The 27,682-nt window shown below is 34.4% G+C and overlaps 1 protein-coding gene across 1 annotated transcript; it reads left to right on the plus strand.

Annotated features, from left to right (window-relative positions):
• VCPIP1 (valosin containing protein interacting protein 1) lies at positions 1-27,415 on the plus strand. Its single transcript, XM_081265691.1, has 3 exons — positions 1-2,981; positions 13,069-13,155; positions 22,150-27,415. Exons 1-3 carry the CDS (start codon positions 269-271, stop codon positions 23,016-23,018), a joined length of 3,669 nt encoding a protein of 1,222 aa, XP_081121817.1. The 5' UTR covers positions 1-268; the 3' UTR covers positions 23,019-27,415.
• Positions 27,416-27,682: the final 267 nt, after the last annotated feature.

Raw genomic sequence — 27,682 nt, forward strand, 5'->3', positions numbered from 1 at the left:
CTGAGGCGGAGAGAGCGAGAGTGAGTGAGTGTTGAGTGCGGGGTGGGGTGGTGGCCGTTACGTTCGGGGCAACGGCTACGGCAGTGAGAAGTAAGAAGAGAAACAACGTCCGGCGCTTCCGCCTTCGCTTAGGAGGAGGAGGAGCTGGTAGGGAAAGGAAACTGATTCGCCCTGGGCCTGGACTAGATCGAGTCGGGCCGGTGGGGTCTAGGCTATGAGCATTTGAGGGTCGCTTGGGACGCGGAGCGAGACACGAGAGCCGAGAGCTATGTCTCAGCCGCCGCCGCCGCCTCCGCTGCCGCCGCCACCTCCTCCCCCTGAGGCTCCGCAGACTCCGTCGTCTTTGGCGGCGGCGGCGGCAGCTGCTCCGGGGGGGCTCTCGAAGCGAAGAGACCGGAGAATCCTTTCCGGGAGCTGCCCGGATCCGAAGTGCCAGGCGCGTCTGTTCTTCCCGGCCTCCGGTACTGTCAGCATCGAGTGTACCGAGTGCGGACAGCGGCACGAGCAGCAACAGCTGCTGGGGGTGGAGGAGGTGACCGATCCGGACGTAGTGCTGCACAACCTGCTGCGGAACGCTCTGCTCGGGGTGACGGGAGCACCCAAGAAGAACACGGAACTGGTAAAGGTGATGGGCCTTTCCAACTACCACTGTAAATTGTTGTCGCCCATATTAGCTCGCTATGGAATGGACAAACAGACAGGCCGGGCCAAGCTTCTCCGGGATATGAACCAGGGTGAACTGTTCGATTGCGCTTTACTGGGTGACCGCGCTTTCCTTATAGAACCAGAGCACGTTAACACGGTGGGCTACGGCAAGGACCGCTCGGGAAGCCTTCTATATTTGCATGACACTCTTGAGGATATCAAACGAGCCAATAAAAGTCAGGAATGCCTCATTCCAGTGCATGTGGACGGGGATGGACACTGCCTGGTGCATGCTGTGTCTCGAGCTCTAGTAGGCCGGGAGCTCTTCTGGCATGCCCTGAGAGAGAATCTAAAACAGCACTTTCAGCAACACCTGGCCCGATATCAAGCCCTGTTTCATGACTTTATCGATGCCGCTGAGTGGGAGGACATTATCAATGAGTGTGATCCTCTGTTTGTGCCACCTGAGGGTGTTCCCTTAGGTTTGAGGAACATCCACATATTTGGCCTTGCTAATGTGTTGCATCGTCCCATAATTCTGTTAGATTCCCTTAGTGGCATGAGAAGCTCTGGTGATTATTCAGCCACCTTTTTGCCTGGGCTCATACCTGCAGAGAAGTGCACTGGAAGAGATGGTCATTTGAACAAACCAATCTGTATTGCATGGAGTAGCTCTGGTAGAAACCATTATATTCCCTTGGTAGGCATAAAAGGGGCTGCTCTGCCCAAACTGCCTATGAATTTGCTTCCTAAAGCATGGGGTGTGCCTCAGGACCTTATTAAAAAGTACATCAAACTCGAGGAAGATGGTGGTTGTGTTATTGGAGGTGACAGAAGTTTGCAAGATAAATACTTACTTAGGCTTGTTGCTGCTATGGAAGAAGTCTTTATGGATAAACATGGTATCCATCCTAGTTTAGTTGCTGATGTCCATCAGTATTTCTATAGAAGGACAGGAGTGATAGGAGTTCAGCCTGAAGAGGTTACAGCAGCTGCTAAAAAGGCAGTAATGGATAATCGCCTTCACAAATGTTTGCTCTGTGGTGCCCTTTCTGAACTTCATGTTCCTCCAGAGTGGTTGGCTCCAGGAGGGAAACTGTATAACTTGGCAAAAAGTACTCATGGACAGCTGAGGCCTGACAAAAATTATAGCTTTCCCTTGAACAATTTGGTTTGCTCATATGATTCAGTGAAAGATGTTCTGGTACCAGACTATGGGTTGAGTAACCTAACGGCTTGTAATTGGTGCCATGGCACATCTGTGAGAAGAGTCAGAGGAGATGGATCTATTGTGTATTTGGATGGAGACAGAACTAATTCTAGGTCCACTGGTGGCAAATGTGGTTGTGGATTCAAACACTTTTGGGATGGTAAAGAGTACGACAATCTGCCAGAAGCTTTCCCTATCACTTTGGAATGGGGAGGAAGAGTGGTCAGAGAAACAGTGTACTGGTTCCAGTATGAAAGTGATCCATCTCTGAATAGTAATGTTTATGACGTTGCAATGAAACTTGTTACCAAGCATTTTCCAGGTGAATTTGGGAGTGAAATCCTCGTTCAGAAAGTTGTCCACACCATATTGCATCAGACTGCCAAAAAGAATCCTGATGATTATACTCCTGTAAATATAGATGGTGCTCATGCCCAAAGAGTCGGAGATGTGCAAGGACAAGAATCAGAATCTCAGCTTCCAACTAAAATTATTCTTACTGGACAGAAAACAAAAACTTTGCACAAGGAAGAATTAAATATGAGTAAAACTGAAAGAACTATTCAACAGAATATTACGGAACAGGCTTCTGCAATGCAGAAACGGAAAACAGAGAAGTTAAAACAAGAACAAAAGGGGCAGCCCAGAACTGTTTCTCCCAGTGCCATTCGTGATGGGCCATCCTCTGCACCTGCCACCCCTACCAAGGCTCCCTATTCACCTACAACTTCCAAGGAGAAGAAGATTCGAATAACAACTAACGACGGAAGACAGTCCATGGTTACACTTAAGTCTTCAACAACCTTTTATGAACTTCAGGAAAGTATAGCCAGAGAATTCAACATTCCTCCATATTTACAGTGTATTCGCTATGGCTTTCCTCCTAAAGAGTTAATGCCACCACAGGCAGGAATGGAAAAGGAGCCAGTTCCTTTACAGCACGGTGACAGAATCACAATAGAGATTCTAAAAAGCAAAGCAGAAGGTGGTCAGTCTGCTGCAGCACACTCTGCCCACACTGTGAAACAAGAAGAGATTGCTGTTACTGGTAAACTGTCATCTAAGGAACTTCAAGAGCAAGCTGACAAGGAGATGTACTCCTTATGTCTTTTAGCAACATTAATGGGTAAGATCAATTTAACTCAAATGGTATTTTTTAATTGTGAATGTAATGTTTCTTTGGAGAAAAAAAAATCTGTGGTTACTGTAAATATTTGATTATCAATTTTCAGAGAAAATTGTTTAGTGATTTTGATCGTAGATGTTTAACATGATTATTGAGTGACTATAAGGAAAATAACTACAAAGTGAAAGTAATTCCTCAACTGTCACCAGATTATTTAAATATATCTTGTTTTTACAGTAGCTTTTCTTTTTAAAAAATGGATTTTTAATGTATCTATTTAAAGCCTTTTCATTTTTTTCCTCTAAGCTCTCTTTGGATTTTCCATCTTGTTCATTTTTCATTTATTTTTAAATTTCATTTTCCTGCCTGTCATGTGACTAGGACTTCCTGCTTGATGAATTGCAGTTTCTGGTGTTTATTCTTGCTGCACTCCTTTCTAAGAGTCTCTCTCCTCTGTTTCCTGTTCTCTTTCCTAATTCACTACAGTTTTCTTATGTGTTCATTTGATATGTGTTTAGGTAATTTTAGTGCTGAGTGAATCTTTACTGTCTATTATAATGAACTATTATAGCTCATGAGAAACATAAGAAATAGATAGATGTTAATGGGGCTAAGAAGTATTTCTTTTTAAAAATGCAACATATTTAAAAATGCAACATAAAGGAAAATATCATCCAAATATGTAATTTAAAGCTTTAGATGATTTGGGATACTGTTCAGTGGTGCACCTTTCACATTATCTGTATTTGCTTAGTCTTTATTTTTAAGTCACTGTTAATATGCTTTACTGAGTCTTTTAAAGTATGAAGTAAAATCTAAATATTTTAGATGTTAGAACAGTCTTATTTTTGCTAAAATTAGAGCTTTCAACTAGAAGGGGGATCTGGGTTTTGATTGTGTTTTTTAAGAGTGCTAAATAGCAGTGAATTGGCCTTGACCTGCTAAAATGAAGATTATTTTTTCCTGGATTATTAAATTGGGGACTCATTAGTTAGTGGGAGATCTACAAACTCTGCACAAATTTATAACTTGATATTGTTGATTTTAGTTTGGTAGACATAGTAATTGAATTGGAGTATATATAAGGACTTGTCCTAAGCTATTTACATATTTCTGTCTCTTTTAAGAATTTTTAGTTTCTTAGAAGCTGCATGGGAATAGAGGAAAGATGATGTGATCTTTGGAGACAGACCTAGAATTTGAATGTTGGCTCCACTACTTATTAACTTAGTGATTTCAGGCAAACTACTTAATTCCTCAGTACTTAAGTTGCCTCTTTATACAAAATACCCTTTGAAGTTTGTATGTAAGGGCAATAGTGAAATATTCCTAGAACTCTATAAAATTTTAAATAACATCCATTAAAAAATGGATAAAACTACATACATGCAGAAGGCATTTTAAAAGACTGGCATTCTCCCTAGTCAAAAACAGGGAAGAGATGGTCTTCCTCAATACAAGATGAATTCCTGAGAATGTGGCTCATATCTTATCTAACCTTGTATATTCAGTTCCTACTATATTGCCCAGCAGTTTTGATTGAATTCAATAGGTGACATTAACTCATCTAAAGAAAGGCTGTATCTGCAGAAATGGAATGGATGGTCAGCACTGAACATTGAAAAAGAGTCTGAAAAGCAGAATTTGGCAATGTTTATACACTGCTGTACAAAGGAAAAAGATACATCATCTGGGGTTCATGATAATTCTGGTAACTAGCAAGGTAATCTTTGCTGAAGGACAGGAATATTATATCAGTCCTGCCATGGCCTCTGAGAGAACTCAATCTCTTTGCCTGATTCCATATTCATGAAGGATTTATTTTTATTCACTTAGTTTCCTGATAATAAATTGTGATGTACAGGTGAGAGTGCAGATAAAGATTGTCTTTAGAAGGCTATGTTCTCCATTGTGGATTAATAAATTGGCATGGGTGGGATTATGATCATTAGTCTTCAATACTGGAGCAGCAGGATAATATATTTCTTTTTTTGTTTGTTTTTAATATTTATTTTTTTAGGTGTAGATGGACACAACACAATACCTTTATTTTTATGTGGTGCTGAGCATCGAACCTGGGGGTCCCGCTCGTGCTAGGCAAGCGCTCTACCGCTGAGCCACAATCCCAGCCCCAGGATAATATATTTCACAATGAAAATTACAAAAATGTAATTCTGCTTTTAGTTACCTTTTTTTTTTTCTTTTAGTTGTAGATGGGCCTTTATTTTATTTATTTATATATGGAGCTGAAGATCTAATCCAGTGCCTCACACATGCTAGGCAAATGCTCCATCACTGAGCCACAACCCCAACTCCTATTTACCTTTTTTGAATTTGGTGTGAGCTTCCTGGACCTGAAAATCTGAGAACAAGACCATGAACTGATATGAGTTTACCAAGATAATGTCTTTCTGTTCTGATCCCTTCCCTCTTCACCTGTAGTATTTTAAGTTGCTGTCCACAAATCCACAGTTTCTTTATATCTTCTACTTCCATTGTCAACACAAAATAATTTGAATGTAAACATGTTTTAATTTTATAGCAGTAGCACTTGAGAGATTTTCTGCTTTAAAGTACTAAGACAGTGCCTCTCCCTCTCTCAATATTATTTTTATCCCTTGAATTTTCTTATAACTATGAATTATATAGAAATATTATTTTAAATATATATATATATTTTTATTTATATGTGGTGCTAGGGATTGAACCCAGTGCCTCACACATGCTAGCACTCACCCCAGCACTCCTAGAAGATATTCTTAATAAAAAGATATGTTTATAAAAATGTCAATTTGGGGATAATTATATACACACAACTGTATAGAAAGAGTACAGGGGAACTTTTGGTGTTTTCGAAAATTTAGAAAAGATTAGAAAATTGCAAATTTTGAAATGTAGAAATTACTTTGTGAATTAATAAATGTGAAATAAGCTGCCTCTGTGTTAATGTAGAAAATAGTTTATCAAGCTTTATACTGTTCAAATTGTGGGCTCCCTGTCATTTAGGGTTAAGATTTAAATAAATAGTCCCCTCTAAGATTTTTTTGTTTTATTGTGGTACTAGAGATTGAACTCAGGATCCAGGTGTGCTGTGCCACCAAGCTACACCCCAGTCCCTTTTTTTTTTTTTTTGGCCAGGGTCTCACTAAGCTGCCCAGGCTGGCCTTGAACTTTCTGTCCTTCCTGCCTCAGCCCCCCAGGTCACTGGGATTACAGGCATTTTGCCACCACCCCTGACTCCTTAGGGTTTGAGAGAGACCTTTGCTGATCATTCAAAGTAGGTTACCTCTTTTCTATACCGTTTTCATTTCCCTTATAGCACCTACCACAAGTTTTAATGATCTTATTTGTTGGTTTAATTATTTATTTGCTTCGCTCACAAGATCCTAAAGTCCACAAAATATCATAAAGTCTTTTATTCACTAATGAATATTATTACCTAGGACAAGACCTAGGACTAAAGTAGGTACCAAGTAAATGCTTGCTGAATGGATGAATGTACATTGTTTCAGCAAAATAGATGTATGCTATGAGCTCAAGACCATACTGGAGGTACAATTATGAATGAGACACAGGCCTTACCCTCTATAAACTTACCTGCAGTATCTCCACTGATGGAGTTCCTATACTTTTATAGTTTTCATCAACACATTGCCAGCCTTCTTTTCTACAGACATAAAAATTATAAAACCACAATATATGACGTACATAGTATTTTAGAAAACCTCATTGTCATATGTATATATAGAAATTATATGTCTTCATTAAATAGGCTGACTGTGTAATAGCCAGGAACATATTTATTCCTTCTTTTGCTTTTAAATAGAATGTTCATTGAATAGAATTTGTCTGTTATGTATGTCAACAAAACAATGAGTAAGTGCATCGGTCTTTTACTCTATATAAACCATTCATGGAATTAGTCGTTTTGAATTACATGGTGGTATAAAATAAAATAAACTGATTCTACCTATAATATATCACATGTTTTAATCTGTTTTTTTTTTAGACTACTGAACTTAATTTTTTATAGACCATCATCTTCAAATAGTACTTGCATGATCCCAATTCTAGCTTTGCAAAATATGTTACTAAAATTTCTTGGTTTAGATCAGTTTGTGTGTGTGTGTGTGTGTGTGTGTGTGTGTGTTCATGGTAAATATGATGGTTGGTACATGATGCACCAAAAATATGAGGCTAGTTTCTTTTTTCTTAGTATTATATTTCATTGTTTCTAGTTTTGTTTTGTTTTCCCAAGAGGTAAAGACAGGTTTGAGGTGAAAAACAGAATATGTCATTTGGAGTTATTTAAATGGAATTAGTTTACTAATAATTTTGATATTGGTTCAATCCCCAGTATCAAAAATAAAAAATACACGATATTTTGTAATTTTATTATTTTGTAATACTTTTTTTCCTTTTTTTTTTGGTAGCACTGAGGACCAAATCCAGGGCCTTGTGCATGCTTACAAGCAAATGCTTCACCACTAACTGTAACCCAAGCCCCATAACACCTCTTGATGTCTATAAGTGCCTTGAGATTTTCCAGAATCACATTTGAGATTCAGATGTTTAATTTTTTATGACCTTGAACGTGAATATTATTATTGCATTTTTATGTTTTATTTTCAAATGTGTGAAGGACAGTTTTAAATCTAGGTAGTATTTGTGCATATTATTCTTTATATGCCATCTGATAGCCTTTCTATTTTCTTCGTAAAATTGAATAAAACTAATACATATAGGTGTATCTTAAGATAAATAATGCACATTATAAATGGAGATTTTATATAATCATGCTTTGAAGATTTAAGTATTTATTCCTTTCTGTGCTCAACTATCTCTTTGTTCCTTCATGCTTTTCAACTACAAGATAATAGTTTTAAAATTTCAATGGGGGGAGGGTAAAATATGGTAGTTCTTAACATTTCTTAACATTTTCACTTCCCAGAGAAAATCATTATTAATGTGTTGGAATGTATCCTTTCAGACTGTGTGTGTGTACACATCTATACACAATTGTGCATGTATGTGTGTTAGAAATATATCCTTTAATACTGATTCTAATCCTAAAAGCTGTATGACTGGTTACTCTTAAGGTAATAAGTATGAGATGAGAAAATGGTATGCTTTTCTTAGAAAGTTTTAACTATTGGTAGAGTAAATAAATTTTTAAATGGGAGGATCTATAGGAAGAGGGGAGAGGTGGCAACAATTTTTTTTAGCAAATTAATACCTTTAGGATTCTCTCTAGTAGAAACAGTCCTGTAAATTTAGAACTACTTATTCAAATTATTTTAAAAAAATGGAATTATTTATTTCAAATGTGTTGTTTATTTTATGATGGTAGATACTTGATTTTAGAGTTTTAAGTATTTCTTTTGGAGCTTTATATTTCATACAAACATTAGATTTTGAAATTTACTACCTTACTTCATAAATTGCAAAGTAGAAACCTCAAATTGCCTTTTTATTTATTTAATATACTTTTATTTTTAATTGGCACATAGTAATTGTGCATATTTATGATGCTCAAGGTGACATTTCAATACATGTATACTATGTATAACGATCAAATCACAATTATTGGCCTATCACCTAGGTCATGTTTTATTTTATGTGTTGGGAATCCTCTCTACTAGCTCTTTTGGATTGAACAATTAATTGTTGTCAACCATAGCTATCCACTGTGCTGTACAAAGTTAGAATTTATTTCTCCTATTCAACTTCCCTCTCTACCCATTAACCCTCCCTTTTCCATTCCTTCCTTCCCCATAATCTTCCCCCAAATTGCCTTTAAATATTTAAAATTTGAAAATTGTATGATGACCTTTTAAACTCACTTTTAACCCCATTTGGTTATTAGAAAAAGTTAGAAAACATATTTTGAATTTTTTTAAACAATTTTTTTAAAAAAAATATTTCTTATCAAATGGGAAAAAATTGGATAAATGAAAGGAAAAAACATCTTAATACCATTACCATATTTAACCACTATTTAGGTAGAACTCAAAGATGTAGAAGGAAAGACTGGTGGGAGACAAGGTGTGAACAGAAATCATTTATGGTGGTATGGTGGTGGTATAGACTTTTTCTATATTTATTTATATATGTATTTTATATATATATATATATATATATATATATATATATATATATATATAGACAGTGGAATGCATTACAATTCTTATTACACATATAGAGCACAATTTTTCATATCTCTGGTTATATACAAAGTATATTCACACCAACTTGTGTCTTCATACGTGTACTTTGGATAATAATGATCATCACGTTCCACCACCGTTTCTAACCCCATGCCCCCTCTCTTCCCTTCCTACCCATCTGCACTATCTAGAGTTCGACTATTCCTCCTATGCTCCCTTTTCCTATCCCACTATGAATCAGCCTCCTTTTTCTATATTTATATACACATAGAATACATTGGAAAGAAGAATTTTACTGTTGTTCTTTGAAGAAACAGTTAAATTATAAAGTAAAACTAATTGAAGACTATAGTAGAAAAATACGCATTAACATATTTGATAGAGATGTTACCATACCATTCCTATTCTGTAAGAGTTGCTTTCTAGTGAAATGATAGAAAAAATCATTGTCACTTTGTTTCTGCTATTATTTTGGTTTATTAGATTCTTGAAAACAGATGGTACTTAATTGTTTTGTAGTATACTTTAAAAAACAGTTATCAGTATGCTGCTTCAGTTAAGTTTTTTCTGGATTGCTTTCAGGCATTGTTTAAAATAAAAAAATTCATTTGTAATATTCTTTCTATACATTCATTCAACCATTACTAAGAATGCTATTGTTTGTTTAGCACTGTGTCAAGTCTTGGGAATGGAAAATCTGATAGGCCACTGACCTTGCCCTGAATCTGAAAATCTTTTTAGTTTAGAAAGAGAAAGAGGAAAAGTAAACTAAATTAGCCTGCAGTATGATAGGGTCTAAGGTATTGATGTACATGTGAACCTCAAAGAAGGAGACCTATGTAACTATCTCTCAGAAAAACCTAGAGGGAATGACACCTAAATTGAGTTTTAAAGAATGTGTAACAATTATTGGCCTTTAGGGAATTAGAGCCATGTGGTTTTGTTGCTTTATAAAAATCAAGACTAGGTATGATGTGAAGTGGAACAGCAGGTAAGGGTCAACTCTTCCACAGTGCTTTTTATGCCATGAGAAAGGAACCTGAACTTTACCATGTGGGTTTGGGAAACCAGTAAAGGTTTAACTCTGAAGGCTGTTTGGTAGATGGATTTGGGGAGCATAAGACTGAAGGGAAAATCACATATGAGGTAGTGGCAGTAATCTAAGTAGAAAACAAGGCCTGATCAGAACAGTAGTAGTAGAAGGGATGAAGAGAAGTGTGAGATTCTGGTGGACTTGCGCTAAGTATCTGATCTTTGATCCCTTTTTTGGTTTCTTTTTTTTTTAATATTTATTTTTTTTAGTTGTAGTTGGATACAATACATTTATTTATTTATTTATATGTGGTGCTGAGGACTAAACCCAGGGCCTTGTAGTGCTAGGCGAGTACTCTACCACTGAGCCACAACTGCAGCCCCCTTTTGTCATTTCTATTACCAGTAAACATGACTTCATTGAAGGTATTTGTATACCAAAGGAAATAATTCACCTATTTTTTTTTAACAAGTTGTTGATGTCATAGATTTCTATAAGACCATCCATGTGCTGCCAAATTTGACCTCTAGTGGAGGTATTTGTATAACCAAAGGAAGTGATTGACTTTTTTTTTTTCCATCTTGAACCAGTTGTTGATACCATAATTTCTATTAAAAAAAGACTGGACGTGCTGTCAAATTTAACAATATTTGGTCGCTAGTGGAGGTTTAGTATCAATGAAAAAGGCATAAGCTTTGGGAATGATAAACAATTCAAATCCTAACTCTGCCACTTACTAGCTGTGTTTTCTTGGGAGAGCTTTTAAAGTAATCTGAATTTGTTTCCATGTCAGTAAAGTACAGCTTAGTTGTGATGAGTAAATGAAGCTATATAAAAAGTGTCTTTTCAGAGACAGGTAGAGAATAGAAGCTTAGGAGGATAAGAAGGGACTTATCCTCCCATAAATTTGAAGGTGGTAAAAATTGGTTCTTAGCAAAGGGAAGGTAAAAGCAAAAAACTTACCCTAATAATTAAAATTAAGCTATGCATACAGTATAAATAAATATACACATTATATCCATGGCATTCGAAGTAAAGTGGGTAAAGTAGTAAAAATGATATTTTTCTTGTTAGTATACAGTGGTCAGTTCTGAATGGGTTATCATTTTGGTATCTGTTCAGTTTCTTACCAAAAAAAATAAGCACAACCATTTTTTAAAATGTTTTCCTAATAAATGATATACTAAAATATTTTAGAGAATACTGAGTATCTTGATAATAACATTAACAATAATTAAATGAATGGTTATTGCCACAAAAATAATGTATCCAAATGAAATTTAATGATAAGTTCAGCAATCAGAGTTTTTATGAATAGTTATTAATATTTCTGTATATAGGCAGGAAACATCTGTGTCTTACCCTTAAATATGACTCTTCTAGTAATAGTACTGCATCATTAGTATTAAATAAAGTGTGTATGTGTAATTAAATGTTTTAGTTAACTGAAATTTTAAAAAATTTTAAGTGCCGAGACTTTCTAAATATGTGTATATTATGCTGAGGATAACTTTAGCCAATTACCATACAAATTCATATTCCTGTTTATGAATGTGGGAAGAGATTAGAACTCAAGAGAGATTATAAGTATATAGTGATTAATTAGGATTATTCTCATCTAAAGCTTAAGTCAAATCTTGTAGCAAAGATAATTTAACAGTTTATTTCTTAAAATTAACTAAAAATTTTCTGATAATAAAAGTGCTTACATGTACATTAACAGGTTAGAAAATCATGAAAGTATAAAGAAGCAAATAAAGACAACCATATTCCACAAATGAAGTTAACTTTAATGCCCTTTTCATTCTTTGACTCTTCCAAGGTGATTATCATACTCAACTTTTTTTGGTGGCCAGGGATTGAATTCAGAGCCTTGTGCATGCTAAGCCTGTGCTCTATGTTCTACCACTGAGGTACATCCCCAGCTAGTCATTCTCAACTTTTTGTTTGAAACTTATTATTAAAATAGATAATATCAAAGGATGCTTTTGGAAAAAAATATTTTTGTGAAATAATAGTTGGTTTGTGGATATTTTATGGCCTTTTAAAGATTATTCTGAATGTCTTCAACAAATAATTTTTCTCTTAAATTTTTATTTTTACAGTCAACTTTAGAACAACAGAATACAATGTTAATTATTTGTGTGCAGTCTGTTTTTCTCCCTAGCCCCTTCTTTTTATATTTACTTTTTTTAACATAAATATAAAATATTCAATTTTATATTTTATTTTAAAAAATAGATATCTTTTTATAACCTTTTCTGTTCTAGTCCAGAATTTGAAAACTAGTTTCCGTTAAGCTGGATTGACTTTTCAGATACATTTGTTTAGTATGCAAAGTCAACTCATGCAGTTTTAAAGACATTTTAAAATTAGCTCCTACATATTAAAAATTTGGATTTCCTGGATGTGATGATGCAGTTCTGTACTCCCAGATACTTGGGAGGCTGAGGCAGAAGAATTGCAAATTTGAGGTCAGGCTGGACAATTTATGAAGTTCCTGTCTCAAAATGAAAAAAGGGCTAGGGATGTCATTCAGTGATGAAGTGCTTGCCTAACATGCGTGGGTACAGGATTCAATCACCAGTTCTACAGGAGTAAAATTTTTTGGATTTCTGGCCTCTATTGAAAAGCTCCATGGTATTGAAACAGTGGGTCTGTACTCTTCTATGATAGTACTTGGCAGTGGCTGCCACCTTTAAATGGTTCATTCATTTTCTAGGGTGTCACTATATCATTTCTCTATGTGCACCTGGATGCTTCACTCAGGAGTTCTGTCTTGAAATTTCTGTTCTAGTGTGATCTGCATTAAAGCAACCCTGGGTGGACAACAACCTCTTTTTTGTTGTTGTTGTTGTTTAAACTGTTATCTGTTTTTGTCTTACAGGTGAAGATGTATGGTCTTATGCAAAGGGACTTCCTCACATGTTTCAGCAGGGTGGCGTATTCTACAATATTATGAAGAAAACCATGGGTATAGTTAATTCCTCATTTTATACTTAAATAATATTTCCACTTGAGCTTTTATTAGATTAAGAAAGTTCAAATAGTATTCTATCGAAAATATTTCTAGCCAGGCATAGTGACACCTGCCTGTGGTCCGAGGTGCTTATTAGTAGGCTGAGGTAGGAGGATCACTTGAACTTAGAAGTTTGAGGCCAGTCTGGGCAACATAGGGACACCCTGTTTAAAAAGGAAAAAGTGTGTGTGTGTGTGTGTGTGTGTGTATGTGTGTGTGTGTGTGTTTCCAAAATTAAATTTTAAGTATATACAGTTCTTTAGCAGTCTGCCTAGTTAAATTGGATAACTTTCCTGGCATAGTTAGCTGGTTTTCTGTTCTGTTACAAAATTACGAAAAATTCCTATCACTACCTTGCTTCCATTTTCTAATTTAAATTATATATATGATTCTTAACAACTAAAAGACAAGTTGTGAAATTAGAATCATATTTTGTTTTAATGCTGGTGACTATCCCAGATCCAGATAATGTAGTATCTTTGTTGTTTTTGTGTTTTAGCCATAATTATATTTCATTGCTTTCTAGGTTTTAGGAAATAGCCCATTTTACATTTAACTTCTTTGACATTGTGTGTTTATTATTTATAAAGATATATGTATTCTTATGTATCTGTCAAACTGTGCCTTCAGAGTTTTAAAGTCTGAAGAAAGAAGTTGCCAGGGCATGTTTTTCAACCTCACACATTTTTTTTAAAGATTGGACTTGAATGCTTTTGTCCCTGGATTTATCATTGGCTTATCTCACTATTTCACCTACCGGTCTGGCCTTGTTAGATAGGAAGGGTAAAATCTGTTTTATTTTCAATTCTTCCTGTACACATTTTTTTCTTTCTTTCTTTGAAAAAAATCCCTCCAAGTTGGCTGTTATAGAAATGTGCAAACATACAAGTAGAAAAAAAATCAGTGAAATCCTATTTATGCACCGTTTACCCCATTCTTAACTGTTTTTAAGTAAATCTTAGACATACTTAAGTATGTATCTCTAAAGATAAATGCTTTTTTTCTTCTAAAAAATAATCATAATACTATTGTCACATCTAAAATATAAACAACCATATATTTTATTTATTCATTATTATTTTTTTTAATGTGGTGCTGGGGTTTATACTTGTGGCCTTGTACATGCTAGGCAGGAGCTCTACTACTGAGCTACAACTCCAGCCATCTTAACAATAATTTTTTAGTATCATCAAATAGTCATTTATTGTTTAAATTTCATTGATATTTGATTTTTTTATTGTCTCAAAAAATGGTGTGTTTTTTTGTTCATTTGAATCAAAAACCAAAGAATGCCTTTCTTTCTTTCTTTATTTTTTTAAAGATATTATAATTGAGACATATAGAGTAAAATTCATCTTAGGTTGAATACCACTTATCTGAAATTATTTGGCCCAGAAGTATTTTAGATTTGGGATTTTTAAAAAAAATTTTTGGAATATTTGCACATTTATAGTGAGATATCTTGGGTGTGGGACCCAAGTCTAAATACAAAGTTCACTTGTGTTTCATATATACCTATACACATAGCCTGAAGGAAATTTTGTGAAATATCTTAAATAATTTTGTGCAGGAGACAGGATTTCACAATGTGGAATTTTCCATTGGTGGCATTGTGTTGGGGTTCAAAAAAGTTTTGGATCTTGGAACATTCTGGATTTTGGATTATTGGATTTGGGTTGCTTAGTCTGTACATGAATTTTGAGAAACATGTATGGTCATGTGACCACCACATTCAAGATACAGAATACTTCCATTACTCCAAAAAGTTGTCTTCTGCTCCGTTTAGTCAGCTCTCCTCCCTTATCTTCATTCCCTGGCAACTACTGATTTGTTTTTTGAGTCTGTGTTTGTTTTTTTCACATTACCATATAAGTGGAATCACTTAGTGTAACCTTTTTGTGTTTGGCTTCCTTAATTTAGCACAAGAATTGACAAACCATGGCCAGAGAGCCATATCAGGTCTGCTGCCCACTGTGTATAGTGTTGTTGGAATACAGCCATAATCATGTTTACATGTTGTCTGTAGTTGCAATTTGCACTATAGTGACAGTTGAATAGTTGGGTTTTTTTTAAATATTTTTTTTAGTTGTAGATGGACACAGTACCTTTCTTTTATTTATTTATCTTTGTATGTGATGCTGAGGATTGGACCTAGGGCAAGCACTCTATCACTGAGCTACAACCCCAGCCCAAAGTTGAATAGTTGTGACAGAGACATTATAATCCACAAAACCTAAAATATTTATCATGTTACCCTTAATAAAAATTTTTGCCTATGTCTGTTTTGTTTTTTAGTTATAAAGGAAAGAGGTTTATTTTGGCTCATGGTTCTGGCCTAAGGTTGAGGATCCGTATATCTGTGGTCTAAAGTCTGATTATGGTCTTCTTGCTGGCAAAGTCCTGAGACCATGTAAGCCATCACATGGCAATGAGACGATGAGGCATGAGACAATGAGCATGTGTGTGCCCTATTTCTCTTTTAACATCCATTTGAGATTTATCTGTCTTTTAAAATTTTTTAATACAATTATTTTGTTTATTTATTTTTATGTGGTGCTGAGGATCGAATCCAGGGCCTCGCATGTGCTAGGCAAGCGCACTACCACTGAGCTACAACCCCAGCCCCCCCCCCCCAAATATTTTTTTTAACATTTATTTTTTTAGTTGTTGTTGGATACAATATTTTTAATTAATTAATTTATTTGTATGTGGTGCTGAGGATCGAATCCAGGGCCTTGCCCGTGTTAGGTGAGCACTCTACCGCTGAGCCAAAACCCCAGCCCCTGATTCAAATATCTTTTAGATAGTAAACATAAAATATTTATCTTAAAAATAAAATCAAATTGATTTTTTTACTTTGTTGCAAAGTATGAGTCAGGCTTCATTTTTTTATGTATGAATGTTCAGTTGTTCCAGCACCATTTGTTGAAAAGGCTATATTTTATCCACTGAGTTACTTTGGCATCTTTGTCAGAAATAACAGTTGACCCTGAATTATGCACTTAAAAAGCATGAATTAATATCATATGCAAAATATACCCACAATAATTTAGTTCTAAAAAATTGACCACATATGTGTGGGTCTAGTTCTAGAATCTTTTTTCTATTTTGTTGATTTATGTCTTTCCTTTCATCAATGCCATATTCTAATTATTGTATCCTTATAATAATTCTTTAAATCAGTCACTGTGAATTAGTCTTTTTCAAAATAGTTTTGGATTTTGTGGGTCCTTTGTTTATCTGTATAAGTTGTAGAATAAGCTTGTCAATTTCTACAAAAAAGTCTGCTGAGATTTTTATTGTGATTACTTTGATTATGTAGATCAAATCAGGGATACTTGATACCTTGACAACATTGAGACTTCCAGTTCGTGAAATTGTTATGTTTCTCTGCTTAAGTCTTAATTTCATCAAAATTTTGTAATTTTTTAGCATAAAGATCTCAAGTACTTTGTTAGATTTATACCTAAATATTGATGGTTTTTTAGATGCTGTCATAAAAGATGCTTTTTTAAAAAAATCAATTTTTTCTGGTGTTCATTGCTAGTTCATGGAAATAAAATTGTTTTTATTTCTTGACCTGTACCTTCACATTAGTTCTTGTAGTTTTTTATTTTAGCAAATTCTTTGGAATTGTCTATAGGTCATCATGTCTTTTGCAAATAAAAGACGGTTTTATTTCTCCTTTTCAATCTGTATGCCTTTTATTTTTCTTGCCTTATTGAAATGACCAGGACTTTCAGTTCAGTATGGAATAGGTGTGATGAAAGCAGACTTGTTGCCTTGTTTCTTTTTTTTTTTTTTTTTTTCTTAATATTTATTTTTTAGTTCTCGGCGGACACAACATCTTTGTTGGTATGTGGTGCTGAGAATCGAACCCGGGCCGCACGCATTCGAGGCGAGCGCGCTGCCGCTTGAGCCACATCCCCAGCCTGTTGCCTTGTTTCTTATCCTGAAAGGAACCATTCAGCCTGTGGATTTTTAAGAGATACCCTTTGTAAGATGGAATACATTGCCTTCTTTTCCCAAGTTTGTCAACAATAAATGTTGAGTTTAGTTAGATGTTCTTTTTCCACATCTATTGAGATGATCATATAGTTTTTCTCTTTCAGTGTCTTGAGAGGGCAAATTAGTTGTTGTTGGATACCTTTGAATGTTTAACAAACTTTGCATGCTAATTTGCTAATACTTCATTGAGTATTTTTATGATTATGTTTATGAGGGATAATAGTGTATAGTTTTCTTGTAATAACTTTAACCAGGGTACTACTGACTTCTTAAAGTAGTTTTGGAAAGCATTCCTTCCTCTTGTTTTCTACTAGATTTTGTAGTGCCTTTGATATTACTTCTTTTTTTAATGGTTTAATAGAATTCATCAGTTACATTAACTTTGGAGCTTTCTTTATTGGCAATTTTTTAAAAAATATTTTTTTTTTAGTTGTATATGGACACAATATCTTTATTTTATTTATTTATTTTTATGTGGTACTGAGGATCAAATCCAGTGCCCCTCATATGTGAGGCAAGTGCTCTACCACTGAGCCGCAACCCCAGCCCCTATTGGGCAGTTTTAAGGATGAATTTAATCTCTTTAACAGACTACTCTTCAAGTTATCTCTTCTTGGGTAAGCTTTGTTAGTTTTGCTTCTTAAGAAATGGATATGTTTTGTATAAGTTATCAAATATATTGGCATAAAGTTGCTTATACTACCTGTTGTCCCTTCAATGTCTGTGGGGTCTGTAGCTTTTTCATGTCTCATGTGGCAATTTATGCGTCTTTTTTTTTTTTAACTTGGCTTAATGTTTTACCAATTCTATTGATCTTTTCAAAGAATTGACTTTTGTATTCATAGGGTTTTTTTCTGATTTCAGTTTCATTGATTTCTGTTTTTGTTTTTATTTTTTCTTCCCTGTTTTTCCCCATTCAGGTTCTTTAAATAGAAGTTTAGGTTATTGATTGTAAATTTTATTTTCTAGTATAAGCATCACTTTTTTTTGCATTCTTTTTTACCCTTTTATCTTTCACATGATTCTGCTGAAATTTGTTGATACCAATTAGTGGTTTTCTACAAGTTAGTTTTTAATTAGAATTGTTTATAGGAAGCTTATGCAACTGAAAATAGTTTTCCTCAGTTTTTTGTATGTGGGAGGGGGTTGGAGCTGGGTAACTATTTTGGTTGTTTTCTAAATAGTTTTATATATTTAGTTTGAAATTAGCTTTAAAATGTTAGCTGTGATGTTGAGATCATCCACTAGGGTAAGAATAACTTTTTCAACAAATGATGCCAAGACAGCTAGACATCTATGTGCAAAAGAATGAAGTTTTACCTCTACCTTACACCATATACAAAATTAACTCAAAAAATGGATCAAAGACCTAAGTGTGAGAGCTATAACTAGAAAACTCTTCGAAGAAAACATAGGTGTAAAATTTCTTTACCTCCCAGATTAGGCAAAACTTTCTTAGATATGACGACACTGAAAGTATAAGTGACAAAAGCAAAAAGTAGATAGCTAAAAAGCAAATTTGTATTTGCAGAGGATATCATCAAGGAAACATAAAGACAATCCAGAGAATGGAAGAAAAATTTTCCAAACCATGTATCTGATAATGGACTTGTGTCTAGAATATAAAGAACTCTATAGCTCAGCAAAAAAAGACATAACCATATTATTCAGGACCTAAAAAAATGAACAAAGGATGTAAATAGACATCTCTCCAAAGAAAATATGTAAACGGCTAACAGCACACGAAAAGGCATTAATTTATCAGGAAAACAAAACCCAAAACCACTAGCATGACTGTAATAAAAAAAGTCATATAATGAGAACCACTGACAAGGATGCAGAGAAAATGAAATCTTCATACACTCCTGGTAGGGTTGTAAGATGGCACAGCCACTTGGGAAAACAGTATAACAGTTCCTTAAGATTCAACAGAGTTTCTATATGACAAAGCAATTACGTTCTTCAGTGTTTATCCACAAGAAATGAAAGCATATGTCCACGTAAAACCCGGTAGCATTATTCATAATATCCCAAAGTGAAAACAAAGCAAATGTCTGTGAGTTTTGATGACAAAACATGGTGTATGCTTACAACAGAATATTATCTATCAATAAAAAGGAATGAAGTGGGGGCTGGAGTTGTGGCTCAGTGGTAGAGTGCTCACCTAGTACATTCAAGGTCCTGGGTTTGATCCTCAGCACCAAAAAAACATATAAATAAAATAAAGGTATTGTGTCCAACCACAACTAAAAAAAAGAAAAAAGGAGTGAAGTATTGGTACGTATTATATAGTTTGTGAAGACATTATGCTATATGAATGAAGCCAGTCACAAAAGACCATAAAATGAAATGTACAGAATTGAAACTATTACCTGTACATTGTTATTGAAATTTCACTGCACTCAGTAGCAGAGCACTAAGAATAGGCATACTTAGAAGGACTATAAACCAGTGTTCACTTAGGGCTGAGGGTGATGAAGAGGTGAGAGGAAATCAAGAGTCACTGCTAAGGCTTCTTTTTGGGGTGATGAAGTTCTAAAAATGTAGTGATGGTCATACAACTCAATATACTAAAAACCATTTAGTTTTAAACTTACAATGGGTGAATTTTAGATGAATTTACCTTAGTAGAGTTGTTGATTTTAAAAAAGTTTGTGTATACTGTTAACCTTATTAAGAGTTAATTTAGAACTCTGGAGTCAGAATATCTGAATCCAAATTCTGTCACCTTCTTTGTGATTTTTCAATCTCAGTTTCTTTATTTGTAAAGGGGATATGATAATAATGTCAGAGTTGTAAGGATCAAGTGAGATCATATTTATAAAGTGGTTAACAAAGGGCCTAGTACCTAGTAAACACTAAGGAAATGTTTGCTGTTATGATTATGATTAATCCAGTTGTTATTACAGAATTAAACTGTGTGTGTGTGTGTGTGTGTGTGTGTGTGTGTGTGTGTGTAGCGTTGGGAATTAAACCCAGGGCCTCATACATGCTAAGCATATGGTTTAACACGGAACTACATCCCCAGCCCATAAAGTTCCTCTTGACTGTAACAGAGTCATCTTGACTGTAACAGAGTCATTTTTTGTTCATTTGTTTTGTTTTTTGAGACAGTCTTCATATGTTGCCCAGGCTGGTATTAAATTTGTGAGCTCAAGTGATCTTCCCTCCTCAGTCTCGTGAGTATTTGGGACTGCAGGCCATTGCCACTATGCCTGGCTAACATAGACATTTGAAATGGATCATCATCATAAAATTATTTTATCTCCCAAAATACTTTCTCCTAGTATTAGTGGTAAAATTTTCTCTTTTTCAAATGATAGATTCAGGTGGGAAATTTATTATTATCTTTTGGTCAAAGAATCAAAGCAGGGCTGGGGATATAGCTCAATTGGTAGAGTGCTTGCCTTGCATATATGAGGCCCTGGTTTCCACCCCCAGCACCACACACACACACACACACACACACACACACACACACACACAAAAGAAAGCATATCAAGCCTTCCTCACCCCCAAGTGTACCATACCTCTGTCCTCCAAAATAGGCAAAGAACATATCTCTCTTCATTCAAATCCACCCATCAATTATATTGATGAATGGTATGATACCATAACTCTTTCAAGGGTAAGCATCATGGCAGCAGCCTGGAAACTATTATAAAACCTTTTTTGATGTAATAGAAGAATTAAATGTTTTGACTCCCTGACTTACATAAGGCACTGTAGGTATGTGCTTTCTATACTTTCTTATTTAATCCTCAAATAATTAGGAGAGAGGAGATGGAATACCCATCATTGAACTTAACTGGTTGTATTCTAATAATCTATTTATATTGTCTGTCTTCAAAGAATTACAGTATTTTATTTGTAAATCCTTACAGTCTGGTTTAGTTCCTGGAACATAGTGAGGCTCAATAGGTATTATCCATTGAAGTGGATGTTAAAAAGCTTCCCGGAATTACAAAGGTCTCTTTGCCACCTTGTGTCTGGATCCATAGTTTAATAGATATTTGGGGTAGGGCATCGGAACATAGTAAACTGAATCCAGAATGTGCCCAGAAAAGTACTATTTGGAACACATCTTTGACTATTATTATTTCTACTTTTTTTTTTTTTTGCATTCTGGGATGAAACCCACAGTCCCACCATCCTAGGAATGTACTCTGCCACTGAGCTACACTGCCCATGATTTTAATTTTTGCACGTTGTTTGTTTTTAGTTGTTTCTGTTGAAAGTGTGTCAAGAGAACATTCTACTTGGATTTTTATTACTATTTTGCCTACCATTGAAATAAATGTTTATTTGAAATTATAATTTGAAATGTGAGTAATTAAAATATTTTTATTATTTTTTTACATTGTATTTTCCTTATAAGCTTAGCTGTTTGATTCAAGCCTTTTCCCTAACTTTGTTTTTTTTTTTTTTTTTTTTTAATATTTATTATTTTTTAGTTCTCGGCGGACACAACATCTTTGTTGGTATGTGGTGCTGAGGATCGAACCCGGGCCGCACGCATGCCAGGCGAGCGCGCTACCGCTTGAGCCACATCCCCAGCCCTAACTTTGTTAATAAAATAATGATTTTTTTTTTAAACATCCCTTGGGAGAACTACTTTAAGATCTCTGGTAAGGGCTGGGGTTGTGACTCAGTAGTAGAGCACTTGCCTCACAAATGTGAGGCACTGGGTTCAATCCTCAGCACCACATAAAAATAAATAAACAAAATAAAGATATTGTGTCACTGTATAATTAAAAAATATTTTTAAAAAAGATCTATGGTGATATACTTTTTTGTAATAGAATAAATTATTTTCTAATACATCTTGTTTTGAAACTATTACCTGTACATTGTTATTGAAATTTCACTACTTTAACCATAATTGTCTTAATGCTTTTGCTAATAATTTTAATATGTTAAATATCTTTTCCCCTTCTTTAGGTATGGCTGATGGCAAGCATTGTACTTTTCCACATCTACCTGGCAAAACTTTTGTCTATAATGCTTCTGAAGATAGACTGGAGTTGTGTGTGGATGCTGCAGGACATTTCCCCATCGGTCCTGATGTTGAAGATTTAGTTAAAGAGGCTGTAAGTCAGGTTCGAGCAGAGGCAACTACAAGAAGTAGAGAATCAAGTCCCTCACATGGGCTTTTAAAACTAGGTAGTGGTGGAGTAGTGAAAAAGAAATCTGAGCAACTTCATAATGTAACTGCCTTTCAGGGAAAGGGGCATTCACTAGGAACTGCATCCACTAATCCACATCTTGACCCAAGAGCTAGGGAAACTTCAGTTGTAAGAAAGCATAATATAGGGACAGACTTTAGTAATAGTTCCACTAAAACAGAGCCTCCTGTGTTCACAGCTGCTCCTAGTAACAGTGAGCTTATTCGAATAGCTCCAGGAGTAGTAACAATGAGAGACAGCAGGCAGCTTGATCCTGATTTGGTTGAGGCCCAGCGAAAAAAATTGCAGGAAATGGTTTCTTCTATTCAGGCTTCAATGGACAAACACTTGCGGGATCAAAGTACAGAGCAGTCACCATCTGATCTTCCTCAAAGAAAAGTAGAAGTTGTGAGTTCTGCAAGGTCTGGGAGTCTTCAAACTAGCTTGCCTGAATCTTTTTCTTTAACTGGTGGCACTGAAAATTTGAATACAGAAACAACTGATAGCTGTGTGGCAGATGCACTGGGAGCAGCATTTGTCACAAGGTCAAAAGCACAAAAGGGAAGTTCCGTGGAGGAGCCTGAAGAGATGGATAGTCAAGATGCTGAGATGACTAACACAACTGAGCCAATGGATCACTCTTGATTTAATTAGAGGCTAATAAAGGCAGAATGTTTATTGTGAATATGTAATATTTGTTGGCTGGGCCACATAACTTGATTAGTCATTAAAAATCTTGTACGTATATAATTCAAAGATTATATCTTGTTATTCAGTGCATGATAGCAAATGTGTGATTGGCAATAGCTTTTAATATACTGCTGCCCAGGCTGGCTCTGAATTCCTGTAAACTAGTTATTAGATCTGCTGAGTTTCTTCCGTACATGTGGTTCATTGGAAGTTTTTTGTAATTTTAATTCCATGAAAGTCTTAATGTTTCAAACATGAAAATCTCTTGCTAAATATGTTTGATTTCTAAAAAGACCAAAACTGAGGAGGAAATCAGATTTTGCCAATGTTGATGCCATCAAGAGAAGCATCCTACTAATATAGTAAAGTGTCAAAAGATTTGTGTAAATTTGAAGGTTATCTGAACTAAATTGTATCTTAAAATTCATAAAATGATTTATTAGACAGTGGTATTCTGACATTTTCATGAACGTCAACACATTCATAGAGATAACTATTCTTAGAAAAATATCTTGAGAATGGAGTGTAACACAACATTTTGCTGATTTGAACAAAGTTGGAGGAAAATATCTGTCATAGAATGATAAAGTCAATGTGATTCATTTAGTTGCTGTCTGAGCCAGCACAGCCAACTGTGTGCTCTGTTGATAATATGTTACCATTATTTTTTGAATCCTGGCTGGTCAAATGTCACCTAATTTTTTTTTTTAACTCTTGCAGAAAAGTTGATTGCAAATTGTGTTAGAAAATTTAAAAATAATGGTAGCAGTAGTTAATTTCTAATTTTCAGAGTATGTCAGACTCACAGAGAATTTATAAATAAGAATTTATCTTTATGAATGAGTTACATTGTTCTACAATTTTGATCAATGGTATGTAAGCCTGTATATACTAAGTATCCCCTTTGAACCAAAAATGTTTCCTTTTTTTTTTCTTAGAGTCCATAAGATTTTCTTTATTTGTTGGCTTCAGTTTGGTTTGGATGCAAATTTTACCTCAACATACCCTGATGATCAACTGAGCATTTGCTTAAATAGTGTGTTCATTAAATCTTTAGTGCCAGTTTCCTAAAGAAGCAGCTTTCATGCTTATTCCTTAAAACAAAGAGTGTTATCCTGAGATTGGTATTGCACTATATTATCCTGTTCTGCAAATCTGTATTCTGAAATGTACATTTCAATTCATATTCCTCTGTTCACTGAAATTAAGTTGAATTTGAATGGATGAAAGACAAAATGTATGTTAATACAATCTCTTAGAGCATTCAAAGCCTGGCTGTCTCTGTTTGAACATGTAACAGATGCAGAACTATTTGTAATTCTAAGAAAATGTACATCAGAAAGTATATTATCAGGTGTATAAAATTTTCAGTCTGCTGATTCATAAGGGATATAGACAGTACATTCTTGTTTTTCCAGATAAGAGAGGTTTTAGTCTTCTTTCTATGAAAGTATCTCTAACTGAATCCACATATTAAAGTTACTATCCATTTCGAATTAGGAAAGAAAGGAGAGTCTAGACATGTAAATTTACAAGTGTATCTGAGCAAGATATATATATTTGGGTTAGTTTTTAATCACAATATCACTGTTTTTCTTTGTAATATTTTATCTCCATTCTTTCATTTCTAAATTTACTTTCTCTATACATCAAAATAGCAGGAAAATTTAGAACTTTTGTATACTAGTTCTTCATAAAGTAAGAGAGCCACAAAATAATATTTAACACAGCATAGCCAGATTTTGTATTAACTAAAAATTACAAATGTCAAATCACTAACCACTATAATTATATTTGGCTTTTCAGCCATTGAAACATACATTCCCCCCCCCCTTTTTTTTTCTTTTGGATTTAAGTATAGGAAAACTGAGCAAAAAATGTGCTGCTTCCAAGTAAATTATATAATCACCTTTCCATAACAAATATTTTCTTCATTGGTGGCTTGGTATATTTAATTAATAACTGCCAAATAGAATCTCAAAGCATTAAAGTAAAAATATCAAACAATTTTATCTCCTATTATATATTTAGTGTAAAATAACACCATGTGAACATTAGAAGATGTACTTAATCTCTGACAATATTCTAATTTTCTCTAGCAACAGCAATGCTTTTAGGAAGCTAGTTAGGTATGATTAGTAGCAATTTTGGTTCTCCCTTGATAAGGAATAAAAGGCTTGGTTCTGAGAACTGATCAGAGTTCTTGAAATTACTTTAAATCAGCTGAATATTTGAGCAGGGTTAATGAATGGTTTTTAATAAGTGGACCAAGTATCGTCCTCACAATTTCGAGAACAGGGTTTAAGTTTTTAAATCACTCTTAAATTTGCTCATATGACTGAAGAGTGATAACTTTTTTTTTTTTCTTTCTTTCTTTTGTGGTGCTGGGGATTGAACCCAGGCCTTGGGTATGCAAGACAAGCATTCTACCAGCTGAGCCATATCCCCAGCCCATGATTACATTTCAGTACTACCAGTTGTGATATTGCTGAATCTTTTGAGTCCAAGCTAGGGATTTCAAATAAACTAAAATATTTTTTAGTTCTAGATGTCACATTATAATCAATTCAGTCCAATAATTTAGTTATATTTGCAATGTTTCAATGAACATTGAAATAATATTGGAATTTTTTTTCTTCAGTAATCCATTGTATAGTTAATCATACCAAGTTTGAGGTGATAAACCAAAGTCCAGGTAGGGATGAAGGTGATCTAAGTTTAGAATATTGGTAATGAGAAAATGATTAAAATTCAAGAAACAAGACACTGCCAAATATGAGATAGAATGTAATTACCTCCAAGGAACTAAAGAACAAACATGGCCCATTCTCTACCCAGGGTTTTTTAAAAAAAATTTTTTTTTTGGTAGTACTGGGGATTGGACCAGGGCCTTTCCCATGCTAAGCAAGTGCTCTGTCACTGAGCTACATCCCCAGCTACTCCCCTCCTTCTTTTTGTTTGTTTTGTCTTTTTTTGAGACAGACTTTTGCTAAGTTGCCCAGGCTGATTTTGAACTTGGAATCAACCTGCCTCAGCCTTCCAGGTAGCTGGGAATACATGCATGTACCACCGTATTCGGCTGTTGCAGGTATTTTTATATTTTATTTTTTTCTATAGTGAAGATTGAAACCAGAGCCTCACATATGCTAGGTAAGCATTTTACCACTAAGCTACACCCAATCCCTGTTTCAGGTATTTTATTAGAAAATTTTAGGATAGATGTCAGAGAAATTTAGCAAATGCTATTGACTGAAATTTGCTTTATATTTTCCCATGAGTTTTAGTTTGATTTTTACAATCAAGCCTACTTCTTGCAATTAAGATCTCAATCTGAAAATGCAGCTGTTTCAGCCACAGGTTCTAATTTGCCTTTATTTAAGTATCAAATTCATTGGAGAGAGCAGTGTCTTTTGCATATGGCCTCTTACCTCAGGGAAGATGACTTGCTAGCAACTCACATACTACTACTAATAGATTTTTGAGAATTACACTGATTATCACATGTTAGCTACTAGATGCAAAATTTATAACAGTATCGTTTTATGTAGTTACCTACTAATACTCCTAGTGAACATATCTCTAAATATTTAGACCTCGCTAATAACTACCCTTTAGGTATAAACCTGTAACTTGTATCATCAATTCTCTTTCACTGGTCAATGTAGAAATAATATCATAAAAGTTTATTTCAGATTATTAATACAGTTTTGTTCTCATTTTTGAACAGTAATTTTAATTAGCCTGTACTTAAAATATTGCAGGGCAGATTTTGAGAGTTTCATGGTTCTCAAAGCAAGATTTCCATCTTAAGATTTTCATAAAAGAAAAAAGCCTTTGCAAACTGCTTTAAATTCCACTCAATATGAATTTAAAATGACCTTTTATAATAGTAGTAGATACTAAGTAAGTTGGGTACACATGTTCTATTTTTTAAGGTTATCATAATTTAACAAAATTGCACAACCTTGAGACTATTCACAATAATTTTTCAAACCAGAATTACTCATGAAAACATACCATAGTAAAATATATATTGAAGGATTAACAGGGAAGAATCATCACCAGTGTTAATTGCAAGTTCTACCATTCTTGATAATTCTTTGGGATGCTAAGTGTTTCCGTTCAATTTAATTAATGATACTTAAATCGTGGGAATTTTAACATTTGTTCCAAAAAAGCAGAAATTGTTTTAAAAAATTGTGAATTATTGAAGAAAATGCCATTGTATATCTGACATTTAAATTTTTTAATTATGAAGTCTACATGCTTTTGTAGTATAATATTAATCCAATGATTATTATCTTGTAAAAGAAAAGGAAAACTAGTAAAGAAAAAAGTTATAGTTGATATTACCTGCTTGTGAGTATCAATTACTTAGTATTTTAAATTTTAAAGTATTGCATACTTTTTTTTGGATTGCAGAAATCCCTTCCTGAGCCTTTATGCCTGTGGTAGAGCAATAAAAGACTGAAAAGGCTATCAGTATTTTCAGGTTCATTTTACTTTAAAGAATTAGTGTTAAGAACTGGAGAGTCTTTCTTTTTAAAGGGAAATGCTATTTAGAATATTTATAAATAAGCAGTACTCATGGAAATATTTAGGAAAAAAATAGCAAGTGC

This window comes from Spermophilus citellus, assembly GCF_964194105.1.
Source record: "Spermophilus citellus genome assembly, chromosome: 14".
In the NCBI taxonomy this organism is placed as follows: domain Eukaryota; kingdom Metazoa; phylum Chordata; class Mammalia; order Rodentia; family Sciuridae; genus Spermophilus; species Spermophilus citellus.